This window comes from Mus pahari, chromosome 19 (assembly GCF_900095145.1).
Source record: "Mus pahari chromosome 19, PAHARI_EIJ_v1.1, whole genome shotgun sequence".
Classification (NCBI taxonomy): domain Eukaryota; kingdom Metazoa; phylum Chordata; class Mammalia; order Rodentia; family Muridae; genus Mus; species Mus pahari.
Window position 1 is genome coordinate 30,103,360 of NC_034608.1, and position 20,456 is coordinate 30,123,815.

The 20,456-nt window shown below is 43.6% G+C and overlaps 1 protein-coding gene across 3 annotated transcripts in view; it reads right to left on the reverse strand.

Moving 5' to 3' along the window:
* Positions 1–996: 996 nt before the first annotated feature.
* Positions 997–20,456, reverse strand: part of Ankrd10 (ankyrin repeat domain 10) — a 24,008-nt gene continuing 4,548 nt past the window's right edge. Inside the window, exons 3-7 of one of the 3 annotated variants that reach the window (XM_021218874.2) lie at positions 18,525–18,616; positions 13,853–14,014; positions 9,073–9,308; positions 5,432–5,527; positions 997–2,399 (exon numbers count right to left, since the gene is read on the reverse strand). In XM_021218874.2, the coding sequence (XP_021074533.1) occupies positions 1,936–2,399; positions 5,432–5,527; positions 9,073–9,308; positions 13,853–13,896 (840 nt within the window). In that variant the 5' untranslated portion in view covers positions 13,897–14,014; positions 18,525–18,616 and the 3' untranslated portion in view covers positions 997–1,935. Of the gene's footprint in view, positions 2,400–5,431; positions 5,528–9,072; positions 9,309–10,277; positions 13,321–13,852; positions 14,015–18,524; positions 18,617–20,456 lie in introns of those variants that run through there. The other 2 variants (XM_021218872.2, XM_029531753.1) reach the window with 2 other exon arrangements.

The window sequence follows — 20,456 nt, forward strand, 5'->3', positions numbered from 1 at the left end:
GAAGGCTTTAAAATTAATCTGTAAAAAAAAAAAAAAAATATCATAAAAAAAAAAAAAAAAAAAAAGACTTGAGCTGAGCCCCACTGCTTCTGAGTCCCGAGTGCCTTGCCATCCATCCATGTGTACCACAGAGGGCTCCTTGCCTTTGGTCACCCACTGCACTTTTCCTTCTGGCCTTTCTAAGATTTTGCATATTTTTACTCTCTGGTTGACTGTTGGAGGACAGTGGTCCGGACTGATGGCCTCCCACAGAAGGCAGGAGTGATAAACCGGAGGGTGATTCAGGAACTCCAAGTTTTCTCCCAGCCTCTGAGCCTTCCGGAGACAAACTGGAGACCCCGAAATACGGAACTGGTATTGCTGTTGTGTGCTGGAGCTGCAATGTTATTCTATGCCATGTTCATGAACCATGCTTGCTATCAGAAAGGCAGTCAGCCATAAAGGTCATGAACATATCTTTAGCAGAAATAGGAGGAAGCAGGTGCACCCCAGCTGCAGCTGCATTGGTGCTTCCAGGAACATTAACCAGGGGACTTCAAAGGACAGGGAGGTGGCTTCCAGGCTACAGCCGCCTCACTCCTCCCCACATGCCACTAACTACCTGTAGAGAGCATGCATGCTGCCCCACTACAGAGTCTATGTAGCATCTCCACCCCAGTCATATTGTGCCAAACATTCTCAAGATAGGTCAAACATTTCTGTCATTATAGCACACTTTGAGCTACCCATGAACTTGCTGACTGTATCAAGTGTCTGACACTCTAGGACATAGCTCACGGGAAACGATTGCTCAGCTTCAAGTCAGCCATGTAGGCAGCTTCTCGGACTCTGCAGAGTGGCTGCATTCTTCATGAGTCTCAGCAACGCACAGAGCTAAGTGCCTTAGCAAACCCGTTGCATGGGGCATGAAGACAGGCCAACCCCCCTTCCCACCACCCACCTCCTGGACCCCACCCCAACCCCACCCACCTACAAAGCAGGTCCCAGAGACAGATCAGCAGTGAATTTTCTTTATTCAATGTGTAAAGAACAGCTTGAAAACAAAATGCTAGTACACTCTTAAAACATTGGCTTTGTCATCTCACAGTTCATCTGCACTGATAGTTATTACAAAAATCAGAAGTCATTGCGTATTTGCAGTATAACCACTAGTTGCCTAAACAAAAGCTAATTTCTATAAAATCATGAATTTAATGCAGCTTTAATAAGAGAAACCCAAAGTTCTCTCAGTTAACTGGATATATAGTGGTATATATATCTTTAAGCAGAAAACTTCAAAAAACAGTAACAAAAAAATAGGTCACCGTAGTAAAATATTCTGACCCGACAGTTCCTACAAACAGCGACATCCACTGTATATAAAGGAAACCATTGTCTGTGGTAAAAAAAAGTCTAGAGATCAAGTATAAATGTGGAGTAAAAACAACAACCTAATGCGTCCTGGGCAGGGCTGTTTCTAAGGAGACACGGGCAGCAGTCTACACAGGGAGGGGCAGCACACCCGACCACTGAGCGCGCCTGCAGCAGCCACAGTGAAGACACAAAGGTCATCCTGTCCCGGGGTCGCTGCACGCTGTACAGGTCCTTGCAAGGGGGGGGGGGGGGCTGTGTCATCAGGGGTGTTACAGCAAACAGTAAAGGTGAGCGATGCCCAACTGTCCTGATCAAATACAATTCACAAAAAGGTGGCAATGTCTCGTCTCGTGATGTGGGAAAAAAAAAAAAAAGGCTGGTGTCAAACAAGAGAACCCTCCAAAGTGTCCCTTGCAGGAAGGAGGCCTGCCACCCCATGAGAAAGGTCTATGCACAAAGCAGCGGTCATGGGGAACTACGAATGAATCCGAGGACGCTCTCTCAGAAAGCCCAGGCACCTACAGCACAGGCTGTGCAGCTTCCTCAAGCTGGCACTGTGGAGGAACTGAGGTAGTGCTGGACTCAGGAGCCGTGGTGCAGCTGCATAGCGCCCAGGACAGCACTGTCGTAGCGCTGTTCCACCCGAACACAGCTCGTGTGCTCCAGCACACTGCTCAGCTCAGGGATGCTCTCAGCAGTATCCCCAAATCCATGGTAGTGTCCGTAGTGCAAGCTCTCCCCTATGTCCCCCACCCAGGATGGCCTGCTGGCCACACAGCTACTTGGGCTCCCGTTCAGATGGAGAGACCCACACATCTCCGGGTTAATGCCCATGGTCTTTTCTGGCTCCTCAGTCCCATTAGCACAGACAGAAGCCTGGCCACTGGACAATGGCTGTCCATTGCTAACTCCATTAGATCCTGTTAAGCACGGGTGACTCCTGCTCTCCATCCCATTGAGCTGGTTCTCGCAGGGGAAGTCCAAATGTCCATTGATGACACTTCCATTTGTCAATGTATTCAACACGGAGCTACTGTTTTTCATATCTGCATTAAGAAATACACCTGTCACCAAAACGCAGACCAATGGGGAAGGAGACACTAACATATGTTCAACTCTTGCCACAATTATAAAAGACTTTGGTTTGTGTATTCCCTTCTTCTGAACACACTGGTTGCCTTCAAGGTCACACAGGCAGATTTAGAAGTATAAACATGTGTTTCAGTAGCCTTGGAGAGAGCTTTGAAACACCAGTTGGCATCTAAAGCAGACGCACTGCAGTAGATACCTACCTACTAAGGTGACCCTCAGAGGACAATTTAAGTCTCTCCTGGGAGGGTCCATCAGAACCCAAGGGAATAGTCCCTCCTCACTGAAGACAGAACTTTTGTAGGCAAGGAGGGAAGGACAAAGGAGGGGATCTGCTGAAGCCCCACTAGTGGCAGCTGGGTGCACTTCCAGTGAGGGAAGCTCAGACACAGTTACTAAAGGAACTGCTTTTGTCTCAGCAACACCCACATCTACACACAATCTCACAAGTGCCACTCAGTGCACGTCACAGCACAGAATGGAGCTACAGCAAGGACTGCCTATACCAGTCTGCAGTCAAGGGCAGTTTTGAGAAGTTCCTACTGAATCCAGATCAACAGTGACCACGAGAGCCAAGGTCTCATAACCGGTTATTTTCAGAAACAATATATGCTGAAAAAAGTGTGAATAATTTAGTGCACAAATCTAAAAGTCCACTGATAAGATGAGGCTGTACAGGAAAAAAAAAAGCCCATTACAAAACACGTGGGCATCCAGGATTAGAACTACATAAAGATGTTGATGCTCACGGGAATTCACGTAATACTAGCGTCTCTTGCTTGGTAGTATTAAATTTGATCTCAATGCTTGGGGCTGCACAGAGAGATGTGACACGTATGCCACACAAGCTCAGCTCTAGTGGCTCATGGAGGAAGACTCATGTCCAGCACACTAACTTTTTCCTGTGTCCCATAGTTTGCCTGTGTCCTGTCACAGACTGTGGTTTCTAAGCAAACAAAACATCCGGTTATCTCTAATCAACTTTCCCCCAAATTATTAGTAATCATAATTTAATAACTGGAACCTGTTCAGAGGATATTTTTCTTTACCTAAAATTACAGCGTTTCTCTTTAAACAATCCAATAAGAAAATTGAGTATTTCAAGACTAGCAAAGAAACAAGATATTCTCAATAGTATATACTATTTTTCCCAAAATAAAGTATAAATTACCATTTTAGGTGATAACTCATAAATAACATGGTGAATTTCAAAGTAATCAATGTCTGTGCAGACAGTATTTTTCCCATTTAGTGCACAGCCGAAGTACATCAGTTTCTCTTTTCTTTTAAAGATTTATTTCATTCATACGATCTGTCTTCAGACACACCAGAAGAGGGCATCAGAGCTCATTACAGATGGTTGTGAGCCACCCGTATGTAATCTCAAAATCAAAGGAATGGCAGCCTAGCCTTGTCTGGGTTTGTCTATCTGGGTAAGGGGCAGAAGCTGGAGACTCACAGTGACAGCCAGCTCACCCAATTCCCCTCTACTCACTCAGCTGTGCACAGAAGCCACTCAATACAAAACACTGGGTACAGACAGGTAGCCAGCTGAGCTCTGGAAGAAGCTACACTCACTGGACAGCCTGATGATGAAGCCCACCAGTGATGGGTCTCAAACAAGGGACATTAAAAAGATGACAGGATCATCATCTCACAGCTTTTCAAAAAGTGTAGAGAGGCATTTAAGGAGGAACTCATTTCCTTCTGTGCAGATCTCAGGGCAGTCGGTGGTAGCTGTCTCCTCAGCCTTCCTGTGGACAGCGTGCCGTTTCACACAAGGAATTGGCAAGAATCTCTAGGGAGTGCCAACACGTTTCTTCAGTCAGACAGTACCGGAAAACACCAGAAGGCCCACATGGCCGGCCTTCTGACATCCAGGAGGACCTGGTTTGAACGAAAGCCCACTCATGATAAGCTTAGCACAGGCCTGGCTGTTAGCATGAGGAGCTCCCTCCTGCCTGACCAGGGAGGGAGCAATGCTGTCTCCATAAAGGAGAGGCTCTGGCTTTTGCCACTTTTCCTCTGTTACGCAAAACAGCCTCTGCTGATTTCAGAAACCCTCTGAGCAAACTGTTCTTGGGTGAGCACCCAGTGCATTAATGATTTAGCCAAAGGTATCACCGCCTACGACTGAACAAGTTCTGGGCTTGACAATATTCCCTGTGGATCTGGAAACACACAGGTGACCTTTTATTTCCAGTGAAGAAAAATGAACACCGTAACAAAACATTTATATATATATATATATATATATAAATAAACTATCCATGGGGAAAGGCATGTGCCAAATAAATACAGCATTTAGAACTCCTAAGTCTAGGAAACTCAGCTCCTGACTTTGAAACATTAAAGGGTCATGCTGTAGTGTACTGGACATTTTAACACATAAAACACTACAGAAAATGGTCAGCATTTTAACAATCTTCAAGGGAATGCTAGACACCAAAGCAACCAAGAGCGTGGGGGCAGTTATCCCAAACTTGTCTTGAGTGGGTCACAAGCCACAGTCACCACCCTCCCAGTTCCCAGCATTTACAGTGAGCTAGCTGTTCACCTGCTGTACTGCCTTCAGAGTATGAGCAACAGTTTGTGCAGAGCCACCCAAAGGCTACATCAGAAAATCGTAACCGTAGACCTTATGAGAAACAAGCAAGGCACATCATGTAACAGCTTCAAATCTAACAGGGAGATTGCGCTAGTCGTCATAGCAACAGAATTTACCAAAAACGCTTAATTCTTGCATCTGTACAAGTGCCAGAAAATGTAAATTATAATAGAACCCTTTTTTCCCCCAAGACATTGGACAAGAAAGTGCAAAGTTTGAGAACTCAGAAATAGTAAGCATACTGATTCTTGCAACGACAAGGGGTCTGCATTGCTGAAACAGTATATATCTCTATTTCCTTAGGTCCAACAGAGCCACTCTCCTGTTGCTTCTCCACCACTGGGGTGCCGTTGCAGCTAACAGCAAACTGTCCAGTCCCACCTGATACAGCAGCGTACTCTCTGTCCACGTGCATTCTGTCGGCGGCGTCTTCAGCCTCTCCATTTGCTAGAGGCATGCTGTGATCCAGGTTAGAAACTGCACAGGAAACAAGGTTTTAGATTTCCATGTCCATAAAGAAACCAAAGATAATGCTTTGCATCTACTTTTACCAATACTACAAGCTTTACAACTCTCAAATAATTTAAAGAAGCAAAGATCACTAATAAACTTTTATATTATTGTGAAATTACTTTTTACAGTAACAAATTCTTACATATGCAATTTCAGCTCAAAGTCACAAATTCCAGATTTTTGCTCATTTTTCTTGATGCCAAGAGTTTTAATTCTCAGATGGTTCTTTTGGGGAACACCGAGAGTTGTATAAACTGTAGATAATTCTAAGCTTTCCTGCACCTCCCACTCCACAAGTGAGTTTAATGAAATTTACTGAAGACAATTCTTAATATGAAGCATTCAAAGCAATCACGACATTTGATCTACTAATTTCACTAAAGAATTTATGAAAAGGGTTACTACGTTCAAGCACACTTTATCCACAGGCTCCCCCTCCCAGCAATGTCTGGTCTGAGCCCTAACACAGAAACCTGAAGGCACCCAGGCACAGGCTAGACAGTCTAAAGGAGCTGCTGCCACATTCTCTCCCCTGGCTTAGACTGCCACCCTGTGCCCAAGGGTGGAACTGCGCAGATATCATCATTACTTTCTCCCCTCATCTTTGCTACTACACATTGCTTCACTGGCACATACTTCAGTCTGTTTTTCAAGCATGAAGAAGCCGGGCGTGGTGGCGCACACCTTTAATCCCAGCACTCGGGAGGCAGAGGCAGGCGGATTTCTGAGTTCGAGGCCATCCTGGTCCACAAAGTGAGTTCCAGTTCCAGGACAGCCAGGGCAACACAGAGAAACCCTGTCTCGAAAAACCAAAAGCATGAAGAGTGCAATCACAGTCCAGGTGTGGTTCACGCAACCAAGAAACAGAAGCAGGCAGATCTGAGTTTTGAGGCAAGCCACAGCAAGTTCCAGGTTAGCCATGGCTACAGAGTAACCTGTATCAATCAATCAATCAATCAATCAAAAGAAAAAACAAAAGGAAGAGACTAAAATGGCATGTGCAGGAAATTTTATGAACTACATTATCACGCTAAATAAGCTAGACACAGAAAAACAAATACTGCTTATCTCACATGTAGAATTTAGATTTACACACACACACACACACACACACACACACACACACACACACACTCCTTGGGGGAAGAAAAAGTCTAGGTGAGTTTAGCTCATCTCTGTAGGAGCAGCCTGTGGATTGCAAACGTCTGGGAGGGGAAACCTAGGGTGGATGCTTCCAGCACACGCTATCAACATCTACACTCAGAACAGAGGAAAAGCACCAAGGGCCCAAGGGCCATCACACATAAACATATATTACACGTATGAAAATACCACATTGGAGCCTATTATTTTCTATGTTAACTACTTCAAAAGATTTTTTTTTTTTTTTTTTTTTTTTAAAGACAGGGTTGGAACTCAGTCTATAGACCTGGCTGGCCTTGAACTCAAAAAGATCCCCCTGCCTCTGCCTTCCAAGTGCTGGGATTAAAGGTGTGCGCCACCAACGCCCAGAAGAATCTTTTATTCACTGTAGGCTACAGACATCTTGGGCACTAAGTTGTTCTGAGCCTGGGGTACCTCCCTTCTGCGCGTTCACAAACAGCACATTTACACACTTATAAGCTCATCTTTGCTAACATTCCTTAGTAAGCACCTACACTTATTTCTGTGTCAGAGAACACAAACGAAGCAACTCAGCACTCTGAGTTTCCTGACAGAGAACTTCACAGCTTTAAGCCGTCCTCCTCGTTTCAGAGGCACAAGAGTCCCAATTACTGATTATCCAGCTGAAGGGGTAACGACGCTCCCGGGGGTGATGCTTCCCTAGGACCTGAGGACAGCGAGGCCAGGGTTCAGTGTTCGTCCCCATCCTACTGTTTCTAATCAAACCCAAGTACTTGTGAAACATCCCTGCTAGAGGCTAGACCCACTCAGGATCTCAACAGGCCTCATATAAAGGGACAACTACAGGCTCTTGTTTTTGTGCAAGTACACATCTCTGAAAACACCTCTTCGGCTACTGACTAGAAGTGCAGATGTGGGATGCCATCTATATTCACAGCACTCAGAAGGCCAAGACAGGAGGATCATGAGTCAGTCATGAGGGCAGCCGGACCACATAGTGAAACCGTCCCCAAAATAAAACCATCCAACAAATGCGAAGGGCATTTCTCTGCCTGCAGTCACAAAGCCCCAGAGAACAGGGACAAGCTTTTCATTCTTGATGCCCCACACCTAGGGCAGTTTTCTTATCACGGAATGAAGCTCACACCAGCCAAACACACACACACACATAAACAAACACACACACAAACACACAACCAACCCCAGGAAGGTAACTCTTCTCCTCCAGAATCAGAGCCATCAATGATTGTTGACCTCAAACAGGTCTGGGGTGCAGTAAGACATGGGTGGAATTATACCAGCACAGGCCAGAGGAGCCCATCACCACCCATCAGTGGGCTTGGCCCTCTGATCCAGTAGGGTAAGGAGGAAGTGAAATTCTTGATACTCTATAGCTTAGCATCTCATCTTCTGAGTTGCTGGGAAAACAGATACTGGCTGACATCTTCACACAGGCTGTCTGCTCCTCCTGCCTATGAACAGCTTCAGCAGGCTGCACAGTCACCATGGCTATCATCTACTTTTCAAACCACAAAATTAAACTGATCTCTCCCAATCCTAAGGACACCATGTTTCCATTCAACATGTGCACCCTCCCACCACTGGTGTTTGTACTCGTATTCTGTCATTTCTGAAGCCACCTAAGCTACATCTGAGAAAACAGCCTGTGGATGTCGCAGTGACCTACATTTATTCTGTTTGGGTTTGGAAAGGAAGCAAGCACTGCTTCATCTTCTCTAGGGGAATATGACACCCTCCCACGACCTCTTGAAGTACCCGCATTTACATGCATATAACATACCTACACACAGACACAAAATATGTAGACAAAAATTGAAGCTACTGTTTTCACTTTCACAAACAAACTTTGTAAGCATATAGAAAATTTGGGTATATATAAATAAACAGATCAAACTTTCTTTTTTTTTTTTTTTTGGTTTCTCGAGACAAGGTTTCTCTGTATAGCTGTGGCTGTCCTGGAACTCACTCTGTAGACCAGGCTGGCCTCGAACTCAGAAATCTGCCTGCCTCTGCCTCCCGAGTGCTAGGATTAAAGGCGTGCATTACCAGGCCCGGCTCAAAACTTTCTTATTCTATTCTGGCTTGGAATTCTGGAATTATATATGATGATCTCTGAAGTGGAAACTTAAGGGTTCTTTGGAAAGCCAGTTGTGTCAGGTGGTGTTTGCAGACACGTGAAGGATTCCTTCTACACCCTCCTTCCTGACAAGCAGTCCATCTTACAGTGTGACACAGGGCAGTTCTTCAATGTCCCCACACAGGTCTCTCCAGGGACTTACTTGGTAAAAGATGCCTCTTAAAGTTGCTTTAGCCATAAGAAAAGGGTAGGACCCTCCCTTCCCCCCACTACCCACAGGTCTCACCTCTGGTTCTAGCTTTCTTCACTCCCAAAGATTCTGAGTCTTCCAGGCATCTCTTTCGGTTTGTTCCCAGGCTAATGTGAGTGGGAAGTATGCTCTCATGACTTCCACTCAAGGTGCCATTATGACAGAAACGGCTCATTTGATGGTTCTGGAGGCTCAAGAGAAACTGGGTGCACTCTTGGAAACCCTGGGTTTGTGCAATGTCTGCTGCTGTCAGGCCACTGGCATTTCTCAGGCTGTACAACACAAAAACAATGAATTACACCCCACAGCACTTGACCCTGGTGTCTGCTCCTGCCAAGCTGACTAAACTATCTGAAGGCCAAACCAGATCTATATAGCAAATCTTCATTAAGGGGCAGTTAATCAGCCTGGCCTGTAACTAACTTCTCCTGCATATATTTGATTTGGAAGACAGTTAAAAAAAAAAATCAATATACTAAACTTAAAAGGTATCTTCCTGCTTGACTTCTCCAAGCTGTGTCTTATGTTAGTCTGAAGAATCTAGATTTATTCTAACTTCAGACTTTACCTGAGAGGTTCTGTCCTCCTGCACCTTATCTAAAGCCCATCCTTTAGCTGAGTAAATGAATACAAACAAGCATGTACTGACAACATTGTCCATGGCATTCAGATCAAGCGGCTCCCTGAATGCAGTCACAGCTTAGCAACAAGCCAGATTTTGGGCTGATATGTGACACTATAAGTGGAAGTTCAGAAGGTATCCTGACAAAGTGAGCTGCCACTGGCTCCCCATTCGAGACAAGGTGAACTCCATGTCAGTAGATTTGGCCCTCCACAGGTAAGTTTTCAGAAGTGTACCATACTGGCATTCTACAGAGCTTGGGTGGGTATTTCCCTGACAACCCTGCAGTGCTGCCACAGCAGCTCATTCCCTAGGCTGAGGCCTGCTCTCCAACAGGAACGTATGTGTTGTTTGGTGAGAACACTAAAGAGTAAGTCATTGATGAAAGAAAGACATACTGGGAGAGTTTAAGCCAAAGAGCTGAACAGGGAAGAAACAGCTTAATTTGTAAACAAGAGGAACAGAGAAAACTGAGGGAATGAAAGCCACTGTGTTAAAAAGCTCCCTCAGAAGGCAAGAATATGTGTTGCTCCGAGAGCAACTGCAGGGAAGCAACACTGTTAGCTGCGGGCTCATCAACTTGTACTGGACATAACAATGGTGAGGAGAGCTTCCATACCTATTCAGCCAGCTATTCTTCACGCCCAACCAAGACGTGATGAAATGAAGGCCTCGCTTTGTATCAGAGAGATGAGCAATCCAAACCCTGATGCTTGCGCTTGTTAGGGTTACTGTTAAGGCAACAAACAAACAAACAAACTTAAAAATAACTATAGACTCAGGGACAAATAATGGTTCTTAGTTCACAAGGATAATCACAGCCTTGTATTCTACTTCCAGTCAGTGGTGGCATGCAGGAGGCTTCAGCTTCACAAAGTTTTAGATACTCATTAAACATATCTACTTAGAGAGAGAGAGAGAGGAAACATGTATCTGAAAGACAGGCTCAAACAGAGTTTGTGTGTGAGGTGCACGTGGTGTAGTGTTGGTGTGCATGTGCTGAAGGTTGACTGTCTTCTTCGATCTCTCGCCACCTTGTATTTTGCAGATAGGGTCTCCCACTGACCCTGGGATTCACTGGTGGGGCTGGCCAGTGAGCTGCATGATTTCCCTGTCTTCCCAATACCTGCGGATCCAAACTCAGGTCTTGACGCTTGCATAACACTGTGTTGACCGAGTTATCTCCCCAGCCCTCAAGCCCAGCTCGATGAGATACAAAGAGGCAAGACTTGAGGATCCCAGAAACCAGTAGCACTTTCTTAAAGATAAAAAGCAGTTATGTATAGGACCAATAGAAACTAAAGCTGCTATGAAGACTTCAGCACTGTGAGTTCTGATGTAGCCATCCCAGCATCTTTACTGATACATGAATTATAAGAAAACAAGAGTGAATACATGGCCCAAACAAGCCCACTTGTCATTAAAACATGACATCCATGTATTAAGTGTCCCACCCAGCCACAAATCTCACGGGTCTTATAAACATGTGGAGCTCTTCAGACAGCAGAGTAAAGATGCTAGTCTAGGCATGTCTAGTTCTTCAAGAAGCAAACTGCTATGTGATAAATAAATTTCCTCAGAATATGAAAGGATCAAGAGCAACACTATAGACAAAATTATAATGATCATTTATTGTTACATCTGCATGTGTGTGCGTGTATGTACATGTGTGTTATGGCCTATGTGTGAAGACCAGAAGACAACTTGTTACATATTGTCTTCTTTCATTATATGGGACAGAACTCACTGAACCATCTCACTGGCCCCCAAATAATTCTTTCTATAGATGAATATGGTCTTATTCATCAAAAATCAAATAATACAGAAACAAAAGGCCAACATTCAACAGTAAGGAAAGTAAATGCACTAGGAATCTCCAATACAATCTCCAGTGGGCTAACAGCTTGCCCCCCTGATTACCCATGTAGCTGTCAACACTGGAGATGTCCTCTACACCAGAGACAACATGTTTAAAGGCCCTCCCTAACTTTTGAACTTAAGAAAGCAACTCAAAAAAAAAAAAAAAAAAAAAAAAAAAGAGCTAAGCTGTCCCATGCAGCAGCAAGCAGAGAGCCAGGGGTCAAGCTGAGCCTCCAGGAGAAAGTAAAAACTGGAAACAAAAACTTCTAGAAAGTGTACTGGATACATTAGAATCTGTGCTACACAGTGTATTGGCTACACAGTGTACTGGATACATTGGAATCTGTGCTACACAGTGCTACAGAGGCACCCATTTTGCTCAATTTTAAGTGGCAGTACCTTGTGGTATTTCAGAGAATAGGAATGTGGAGCCACCTTCTGATTCTAGTTATGTATTACTGACTCAAGCTGAAGGACCTGTTTGATGATGCTGGTACACTGAGCACAGCCACCACCCTCCACTTGTCCTCTGTCCAGATGTCCCACCTGTTTCCTCTCTTGCTCATCCCCACTCACCATATGTACTCTCTGTTCCTGGGTAAGGCCCTCACTGATCAGCAGGGAACATCTGACCCAGGGAATCTGCAGAGCAAGAGCTACTCTCAAGGTCTTCAAGCTACTTTTAAGAACTTTATAAGATGAGAAGTATGTGGGCTTCCATATTAAAATTAGAGTAAACACTAACTTATATCCCCTCAAAACATGGTTGTTTTGTTTTGTTTTTTTTTCCCCAGTGTTGGGGATCAAATCCTGGGCCACACACACAATAGGTACTCTACCTTTGAGCTACACCCTTAGTCATCAAAATACTAATTTTTAATGAAAGAAGCATGGGTCTTAAATTCTGTTTCCACTTTTGCTTGCTTTATTAGCTCCCATTTCAACTTCAGTGCTTTAACAGGCGAGACAGCGACCTTGGGTAGCATAACTAAGTTAACCGACCTCTCCGCAGTGCTCCCAGTTTAAGGAGGCACTCTCACCTTTCCCGTCCTAGTTTCTATAGTCCCACGGGAGGCAGGCACATGAATGAATCAGACAGCTCCTTTATGACCTCCATGTCCACTTTACTTTGGGTCAAGTGCTGCTGCATGGGACAGCTTAAAGGTCCACCCCTTCAGCCTGTGATTCACCAACATTTACCATAGTGTTTTATGACTAACTAGGTCATATAGATACAGACTCTAAGGAAGTATCAACAGACATAAATTACCTGGGAGAAATGGCTAAACTTTTAAAGAATGATCTTATCCACCTTCTCTGGTCCTAATACCCATATAAAAATATTAAACCAGGGAGTCTACTAAAACCTCTAGTCTTGTTGAAACTCTGAAAGCAGCTTTGAGGAGGAAGTCAGCAGGTCCAGACTTCCCTGCGGCTGAGCCCAGTCTGCAGTAGACAATGGTCCTCCTGCCTGCCAGTCCCAGCTCGCTGCCTCCAGGAGGAAGACAACCGTTCGGCCAGCTACCTTCACAGCACCGAGAGCTTAGGGCTGATCTCTTAGAGCACACTAGGCAAGCTCTATGCCACCGAGCCCTCCTGCGAATGTTTCAGATCAGGAAACTAGCACATGGGAGCTACAGATGAAATGTTTTGACGAAGTGGCAAAAATGAACCAAACTGTCATCAAACACAATTATCTGTAGGAATATTTTAAACAGTGTTAAATTTAACTTACATAAGAATCACTCCCCAGGGGGGCTGGAGAGATGGCTTAGCTGTTAAGAGCACTGACTGCCTTTCCAAAGGTCCTGAGTCCAAATCCCAGCAACCACATGGTGGCTCACAACCATCTGTAACAAGATCTGACGCCCTCTTCTGGAGTATATGAAGATAGCTACAGTGTACTTACACATAATAAAAATAAATCTTTAAAAAAAAAAAATCATTCCCCAGGAACTTTAGAACATATTGTCACAAAGACCCCTTTGATTTTCCACTTACAGTGTCACAATACCAGAATAGAGTAGCCGCTCCAATGAGTGTTCCCTTTAATTAAAGTAATAATCACAGATCAGGAAATATCTAGTTTTCAAGAACTTAAGGTGTCACATCACCATTTAATACTTTCTTTGTGCTAATGCCATGTGACAATAAAAAAATAACCACAATTTTTATATAAATATTTCTGTTAAAATTCTGATCTGAATTTAGCTATTGTTAGTTTACAAATAAAAAGGTAGATATCATAAATTAGGGTAAGCAAAGCATGCAAATCTAAAGAATCTATATCTGAATTCCTAGATTAGCATTAAAACCAATCACCGCAACAAATACCTCAACAGTACGCTTGTGTGCAGAAGGGAAGCCATACTGAACATTCAATGCCACAACCGTAAGGTTTCGGAGAAGCACCTGTGGCAGTTTCAGCAGTTTCTATGGGAATGCTCCCCCTTTCTAGGATTACTTGAAAAAACCAAGTCAATTCGAATTACGTAGCTGTAAAACATTGACATGTGTAGTTTTTACAGATTCAGAATCTTCTGCGTGACTTAAAACGGGCATGGTTCATACACAGGAAACGTCAATCATAAGGGATCACATTTGCAGGCAACACTGGATTAAAAATACATACACACATATGAGGTGCAGGAGCAGCCACAGAGCTAAGCACTGTGTGCAGCCACCTTGACTGTTTTTATGCTGATTTTAAAAGTTACCTCTAGTAACTTTAGCATGAAGCCAATTTATGTCAATATTTCAACAAAAGCTTAACAGTATGGACTGAAAACCATCAACTCACGATTCTGGTTACTTTAAAATTTGTATGCTGTATCGCAAATACATTAGTAACTATTCCTAGATGGAAATAAGCAAATACATGGGATCATTAAAAAAAGATAAAAATAAAAACATTTACTAAATGTCCATTTGTACAGACAAACATTAGCAAACATCTGTTATTGCAGTAAAATAAATACACGTGTATTTTTAACCCTTTGGTATCCAAACACATTATCATGGAGACTTTCATCAATGCACGCTTCAGGTAACAATAGGAAGAAACTATTTTTAAAGTTTCTACCTGAATAAATTTGGTGCCAAGTTTTCATTTCAAGTTCAACATTACTGAAGATGTTTAGCATTGCAAGTGAATCACAATTATGTTTGCATACATTAAGATACTTAGCATGTTTCAGTATGATTTAACAGAGAAATTTGGTATTTGGAAGTTGTTAGTTTGTTTTTAAAGCACTAATTTAACAGAAAAAGCAACAGTTAAACAGTGAAATCTCCTTATTTAAGTTGTCTGTCACCTCTGGGACACCATCATACACTGCTTCTGCCTGTAGGCAGAGCCATGCCGCCGTCCCATCCTACAGTCCCCACCCGGATGGAAGGCAGCAAGAGCAGAGTCTGCGGTAGGGGTGTCTGAGAAGAGGCCGCGTGTGAGCGCACAGAGAATTCCTCGGATGCTAGAGCATCAGGCCAACTCACTCACAGTGCTGAGACAGCTAAGAGCATCACCGCTCTGAAGGACAGATGCATCAGGGAATGGCTACCACAGTAAATCTTGGCTTTGTCCTGAAAAACGTTACAAGTGAGCTTCTGACAAAAACACACTAAACACACATGTTCATGGTATGTGTTTGTCCTGGTGCTAGCCCTGCTTCTCAGGTGACACATATGTTCATGGTATGTGTTTGTCCTGGTGCTAGCCCTGCTTCTCAGGTGACGCAGACACACCTGCTTCGAAAGCCTAACAGCTCCACAGGAGCCGCAGCTATGGCCTACACCCACTTCTGTCAGAGACAACTGAGCTCACTTCATCTGAGGTGAAGGAGCCTCTTGACAATGAACCACAGAGCCTTCTTACTCTTGGATTAACAGTAAATATTTCAAAGGCTGCCCACTCCATGTACCATAAAACATACAACTTCTGATGAAGTCATGTTCTAAAGAGGGGAAGATTGCTATCAGCCCCGCCTCCCACCCCATGAGACTGAATCAGAGAAAAAGCACAATATGCATGCATGTGTGGGTACCTTGATTCTACCTAGAGGGAATAAGAAATACTACTTTAGTATCAGGTGGGCTTAGAAGCATCCTTTACCTCAAGAAGGTAAAAGACTTTGTTCATGAATAGCAAATTTTTGTCTTTTTGTAAAAATCACACTAAAACCCAACCTTCTATTGTTCCTCTGATAGCAGAGGTCATGAGCAGCTCTCCCGTGTTGGTGCATGCTGCCCTTCGTCTACTCAGACTCTCAGAGCAGAGGCAGCAGCTAGCACGGGTAAGAAGCTGAGACCGCCCCAATTCACCATGCTGAAACAGCTGAGTCCCTCGCAGTACACAGACATCGCGTGTGCCCACGTTCCTGAGAATCTCAACCTTGGCATCAACAGTGGCAAGCACTGACAACCACCACAGGAGCCAGAAGCACAATCTCATGTGGAAAGATAACTTGGCACCAAAACTCAAGATTTAAATTAAGAGAAGAAAACAAAAGTCTGTCAACATACTCACGTGTGATGCTAGAAAATTTAATACGATGCACAGCTGCTGAAATGTGTTATTTTACAGTTGCAACTTACATTAACAAGTCAGTCACATAACAAACCATTCTAGCCACAGACACTTAGCAGTTACCCTCATCTACCTGATGACCAGAAAAAGCACAACTTTAGTCTTTGGCCACTTTAATGTAGCAGATATATAAAAAGCAGAGTAGGAATTAAAAGCAGAGTCATTAATTTAAAAATAGCAGTATGAGGCAGCTTTTAACCTATTCACAGAAGGAAAGTTTTTAATTTCCTAAATATTATAGATTATAAAATGAATGAACAATTATGACCCATTCTGAAATGGAAAATATATTAAGTGATTTTAAATACGTAAACTAATGTAAACCTTTGGTCTTTGGGGAAAAAAGACCTATCATGTGCTGGGATATATGTGGCCTTGTAAGCACCATTACAGGGATTACAGACCTAGGCACTGTGATTTGGGAGGAGTCAAACTGCCTACGTAGAGTAAACGGGATAAATTATTAAAGTGCAGGATAGACACCAAGAAGCAGTTTTCAATGTAGCTCACTGGAAAATGCAACATTTCCTCTAGAGTATAAACCAAATAACCACATATACAATAGCAATAAATAATGACTACTTGTGTTCTAAGTCCAGGCCAAAGACTTCTAAGTTTAAGAATTGCTTTTGCCTAGGTATTTCAAGCTAAATTCCCTTCCCAAAAAATGTGAGCGCTCAGTCCAGGGCAGTCACCATAGTGCAGGGTCTCGAGGGGTGGCTCCTGTACTGAGATGGGGGACAGACTGGCACTCGAGGCCATGCTCAGCCACACCTGGTAGAAAAGAGACACTCGAGGGTCCTGTAACCAAGGACAGAATTGTAAATACGATACTCATTTAAGATACCTACTTAAAGAAGAAGAAGAAAAAAAAGGACAAATTTAATGGCTCAAAGGATTAAGCTTCCCATTAAAATTAAAACATCTTTGTAATAAAATGTTCAGGACCAATTAAAATATAATTTAGAAAAAAAGTAAACTACTTAAAAAACCCCAACTTTAATTGTCCATTATTTCCATAAATGATAATTAAATAATTTAATCAATTGTTATATAACTGTATTTATAATTAAAGCTTGTTATTAAAGCTTGAGTCTTTAAATATAAATACAGAGAATAAAACTGATTCTACAACTTTAAAGCAATTGAGACTCATCTTAAATGTTTTACGATTATATAATACATATTTTCACATTATCAAGCTGATTTTCCGTTACCTTACATCCCAGCTAAATATAAGTTACAAGGGTCTCAGATGTTAACAACTAGGCCTCAAAGGTCCACTCCTATCTCAGCCTCCTGGGTGCTTGGATTACTGTCATGTGCTAGCATGCCTGGACAACACAGGCCATATTTATAACATTAAACACCCAAGCCCGAGCTAACAGCAAAATCTGGCAATAAAGAAGGAAACTGAAGCTAAGACAGGCTAAGCTGGCCCTGGACAGACATGACCTAACATACACGGTTTTGCTACTCAGGGCCTGTTTAGAATCTACTGTAATATGAAGTCAGAATAACAAAATGGAAACCAAAGGGTTAAACTAAGTTTTGTGGGTCTTATTTCATCCAGTCTCAATTTTCACATTTCCTGTTAGAATAAAGTGGTTTCTAATTAAATACTTTATGAATAACATTAAGTTACAGTAAAGATTTAAAAGCTGGTATGATCAGTTATTTTGGTTATTACAGCTCTCTATAGCTTATACTCAACATTTTGGGGTGAAAAACCGCATCCATTTGTTAATGCTGTGAACTGTAGAAGAAAATTTTTACAACGTAAAAGTTAAACAAATGAATTTAACACCTAAATAAACGTGTAATGCTATGGCTAGCTAATGGTCTACGTGAGAGCATGACTGTGACCTAACCTGCTCACACACTAGCGCTGCTCTAAGAGGAGATGAACCCCAGCTCCTGGGAATTCACTCAAGGACATTCTAACCTCACCCCTTGGCATCGGAGGCTCCAAGCATGGCAAGTCTCTCCGTCTGCAGCTCCAGGTTACTAGAAGCTGTGAAGCACTGGGTCAAAGGAGACTTATGAAGCCTCTCATTGCCAAGGAAAACCAGACTTAGAAATAGCCAGGACTATGAGCCAGAGGGGCCTGCAAAAGTGCTCCCCTCTAATCCAACCCTTCCCCCGTCTGCAATGAGAGTGTGAAGACCTGCCACAGTGGCACTACTTAGGGGCACAGTCAAGGACATCTTTTCATGCCACTCTGATGTCTCACTGAGCCAAGGGGGAATGAAGCCTGCATCTGCTAGTGGTCACTCCAACACAACTTCCTCACAAACACCTGACCAAACAGGCACAACTCTACTGCTAATTTCCGAATAAAGACTCGTAAGGCTTTTGCTGCTCTACACACTCCTGGACATAACTACATCTCTAATGGGAGGAATAATTGAAGACACTTACTCGGTGTGAGCCCCGTTCCCTACCAGGGCAGTGATGCACTCGAGGCTCCCTGAGCGGGCCGCCTTGTGAATGGGAGTTTCCCCCTCACAGTCCTGAAAAACAGAATGCGGATGTTCAGGGTTACCACGAGAAAAATGGAAGAAACAAAAACTACACAAACTGGCTAGAAGGGAAGATGTTTCTGTAAAGAAAGTGCCTCATCACACTGCTTCAAGAGGAAGGAAGATGTAGTTGTGGGAAACACCCAACCCTGACCTCTGGCTCCCTCCCACATACATGCACCCACCTGCACATACCACAGACTCATACTCTCTGCAGAAAGCTAACAGATTTAAATGAGATTTTTGCAAAACATGTTCAAAAAAAAAATCTTAAAAGTTATTTTTGGAACATGGCAAACTATTTCTCAAAAAGATGGAGACTAGTAACAGTGCTTAGAGAACAGGCAGGACCGCCTCGCCCTTGCTTTGTGAGCTACACACTCTAAGGTGCATCTGGAAGCAATCTTCAATCAAGAGAACCCAGAAACTCCCTGAATGATAGTGCACCAGTTTCCACTACATTTCTAAAGTACCCAGTGGTGTGCAGTAAGAGTCTAGAACCATCACAAACTCTGGGAGGCAGGAAAGAAAGGGGAAGAGGCACCAGAAACCCCAGTGCAGACACAGTATCTTAGTTTATAAAACAAATGAACCGATTCCCTATCAGTAGAAACAAAAAGCCTCAAAGATTTCACACTTTCCAGCAGGCAGACAGATCCTAACTAGACAGTCTGATGCGATGACTTATGATGTCTTATACAAACAATCAGAGCCTGCCACCTCATCCCGACTGGCCAGTTGCAGGGAGGACAACTGATACTTTAAACAGTGCCTCCCTACCCACCCCCCCACCCCCATGGCTCAGAAGGCAAGGCTAGGTAACTTTTCTTCACTAATATAGAAGATCCCACCCCATCTGGGTTGAGATCCGAGAACTTAGCACCCTGTCTGGTGCTGGAGCTGAACTTAGGCCCTCACTCATGCTGTACAAGTGCTCTACCACTGAGCTGTTTGTTAACTCCCATTCCACAGATCCTTAGACTGCTATTTAATTTTTTAAATGTTGGCTTTTGTCTGGTGAATACTATTATCCCCATGCCTTGGGCTGTTCCTGTCCAATAAAACCTAGTTACAACCAACCAGAGATGATCTTTAGCAAGGCTGTCAGTAATGGCACCAAAATACAGCAGCATGAAAACTAGCTCCACTTCCCTGTTGAAAACCTGCAGCACTGGGTCTCCAGACAGCAGTTTCTGCCATCTAACTCACCTGACAGACGGTCAAGAACATGGATACAAAACCTGACCATGGGGCTGGTGAGATGGCTCAGCGGGTAAGAGCACCCGACTGCTCTTCCAAAGGTGCAGAGTTCAAATCCCAGCAACCACATGGTGGCTCACAACCATCCTTAACGAGATCTGACTCCCTCTTCTGGGGTGTCTGAGGACAGCTATAGTGTACTTACATATAATAAATAAATAAATCTTTAAAAAACCTGACCATGGAACTGTTGGCAGCTGACATGCCAAGGGCAAACAGAAGAAATTTTAAGTGGATACAAACAAGGTGAAAAACAAGCAAACTGTCTACCCCACAACAGAGCAAACAGTATGCAAGTCACTGCCACATCTACAGTGACCTCCAGAGCCAGCAAATGGAGACCCAAGACATTCTAGGTCCAGGCGAGCACTTGAAGTTGAGGAATCACAAGCAAGCCTAGGAAGACTAGGAAAACTTGCTCTGGGAAGGCACCCCAGAGAGTACTGGGGACATGGGACACACCCGCACGTCTGGGGCATCTGCTGAAAACAATGAACTACCAGCTGGGCGTGGTGGCGCACGCCTTTAATCCCAGCACTTGGGAGGCAGAGGCAGGCGGATTTCTGAGTTT